Source organism: Sycon ciliatum, chromosome 6 (assembly GCF_964019385.1).
Source record: "Sycon ciliatum chromosome 6, ocSycCili1.1, whole genome shotgun sequence".
Classification (NCBI taxonomy): domain Eukaryota; kingdom Metazoa; phylum Porifera; class Calcarea; order Leucosolenida; family Sycettidae; genus Sycon; species Sycon ciliatum.
This window is the reverse complement of record NC_088648.1, coordinates 19,333,317-19,335,816: the sequence shown is the minus strand read 5'-3', so window position 1 is coordinate 19,335,816 and position 2,500 is coordinate 19,333,317. Positions and strand designations below refer to the sequence as shown.

General features: G+C 46.8%; 1 protein-coding gene across 1 annotated transcript in view; it reads left to right on the top strand.

The window, feature by feature from the left end:
- Positions 1 to 2,500, top strand: part of LOC135820113 (uncharacterized) — a 20,546-nt gene that overhangs the window by 7,823 nt on the left and 10,223 nt on the right. Inside the window, exon 7 of the mRNA XM_065333422.1 lies at positions 2,089 to 2,210. Coding sequence (XP_065189494.1) covers positions 2,089 to 2,210 — 122 coding nt within the window. The remainder of the gene's footprint in view (positions 1 to 2,088; positions 2,211 to 2,500) is intronic.

Here is a 2,500-nt window from a genome sequence, read left to right as displayed (position 1 = left end):
TGTGTGTGTGTGTATGTGTGTATGTGTGTATGTGTGTGTGTGTGTGTGTGTGTGTGTGTGTATGTGTGTGTATGTGTATGTGTGTATGTGTATGTGCGTATGTGTGTGCGTGTGTGCATTTGCGTGTACGTGTGCGCATGTGTTTGTCCGATGCTTATATGTCGCCAGTTCAGAGTGAGGGACAAACAAAGAGACTTTTATGGTACCCATCAAGTATGGATGGCCAAAAATTCAAGATGTGAGGTGCGCCTTCTACTCTGAATGTTAAAAAATGAGCCTGGATCAGCAAAAACCATCACATGTGCAAAATTTTCAAAAAATATTTTTGTGCTCCAAATTGATCCACAACCACTGATAACCAGTCTCAAGAAATTTTAAATCAATCGCAGCACCGTAAGTGACCCAAAAATGCGGTACACCACATCGCTGTATGGCGAATGTTGGAAGTGGCATTTCTGTGTAGGATGCAAGTATGAGCATTGGTATGTGTCTGATCCTGTCAGGCATTGCCATCACTCAGCCGGCTAACAAGGAGGAATTTTATAGTCCTTGGGGGTGTACTCAGACACTGGCTTGTCCAAGTAAATCATTGGCTTCACTGACTATCGCGCAGCTAACAGCATATGGCCAAGTTCCAGGGGCTGATATTGCATCCACACCAGGTTCTGTACTGATGCTCTCCAAGCCCTTCACTTCCATGAAAACCGTATATCTGCACACACGGAGTGCAATCAGTCACAGTAGCTGTGACTGCTCAGCACACAGGCTCATGAGCATGAGGTACGTACTAGGTGCAGATACATTCAACGGTTACCTGACCCTACAGGAATATATTTTTTGAATTTTTTGGGAGCTGCATCATGGACCCAATAAATGTTTCAAGTTGCTCAGCGTCCCAGCCAACGAAGCAGATCTTGTCTGGCGCTAGCTCTCGTTGCTCTTCCAGTCGTGAATAGAGACGCCTTTGCTCTGCATCGTCACTGTCGATATCCGACAAACTTACTAGTGAAGGAGTCGTACATCGTTCAACAATATCCACTCGAATCGTCGTCATTCTCATCAGCGCTGCTTTCTTCTACACGAAGTCTGCAGCCTCGCCGAGTCGCTTTGCGGCAGGAAAGAGTGGTCCTCTGGAGCTCCGTCGGCTTTCACCTGACTCTCTTGATGAGCAATCGCCATTCCAGTCATCACCAAAAAATGTCGTGTCGTGATTGGCGTCAACGACGATCGATGCGTGTGCGATGCTCGCGCCCCGCGATCGTACCTATTCGCCAGCTAAGCTCAGGTATGTGGGGTTTCCTAGCCGTGTCTCCTCACTTGCCTGGGGCTTGCCTAGCTAGCTAGTCACTGACAAACAAACAAACACGGGCTTGTCAGGCGGAAAGAAAGACTAGTGACAAGAAAGACAGAAAGGTGATGGGTAGTTGTTAGGTCCGCGACTTTTCTTTCGCTCGACTTCAACGTCACTTTTTGATCAACTTGATATCAAACACAAGCGATGGTTTTCGCTGATCCGGGCTCAAATATTAAAAAAGGGGGGGGGGTGCAGCTAAGACCCTGTAAAATAAGGTAATCAATCACGTGGTTCATAACTGCCTGTCAGGACACGGGGGCACTAATCCGACAAGTACCGCATTCTCCTTTAGCTGTTTGATGTAGCCATTGCGGGACGGGACTCTTCCGCAAACACCATAGTGCCCGATTCTGTTTGCGTAGGGCACCTTGGTTCTATGGTCGTCATGCCAGTAACCTGACAGTGGATTTTAACCAGAGAATATCCATCTAGATGAATGGAGTCGAGAGAGTTGCATGTGAAGGTGTAGCTCAGCCTTGGCTGACTCAGTTATATAATTGTGCGCACCAGTTGAAGTTGATCCCTTTGATGATCCCGTTTTCCATTGGTTTGAGGGAAAGATGCCAATGGGAACAGTCTGAACAACAAATTGACTGTCACCACCAGGACACGACCCAGGGACCTTCACTTGAGTGCGGTGATATTCTAATCACTGAGCTACGGTGTAGCAATGGACATCCCGTTAAGGTGTTTTTTCCTTCTTCTTCTCTCTATCGTTATGGTGATACCTGCAGGGACACGGTCCACTGTCATCCAGCAATTCCGTGAGATCTTTGTCATTTTTGGGCTAAGAGATGACGTCTACCTGCCGTCATGGTTCAACTCGCCTCAGCGTGATGTTGACATTGTTGTGAAGGTAAACACATACCTCGATTAGCTGGGCAACCTTATGGGCGAGTTTCAGTGAAAATATTACTACTCTGTTGTCACTTTTCTGGGAATAGTGACGTCATATGCCATATATATTATAGACTATGGACTGCCCCCATCAAGTTGTATGTGATTCGGAGTTATGGACATTTCGAAGCTACGGGCAGTGCCCGGTCCCGGACCATCCGGATAAACAAGCTATGAGTGTATGCATGTATGTGTGCGTGTGTGTGGCTGTGTGTGTGTGTGTGTGTGTGTTTTGTTTCTAAATAAATA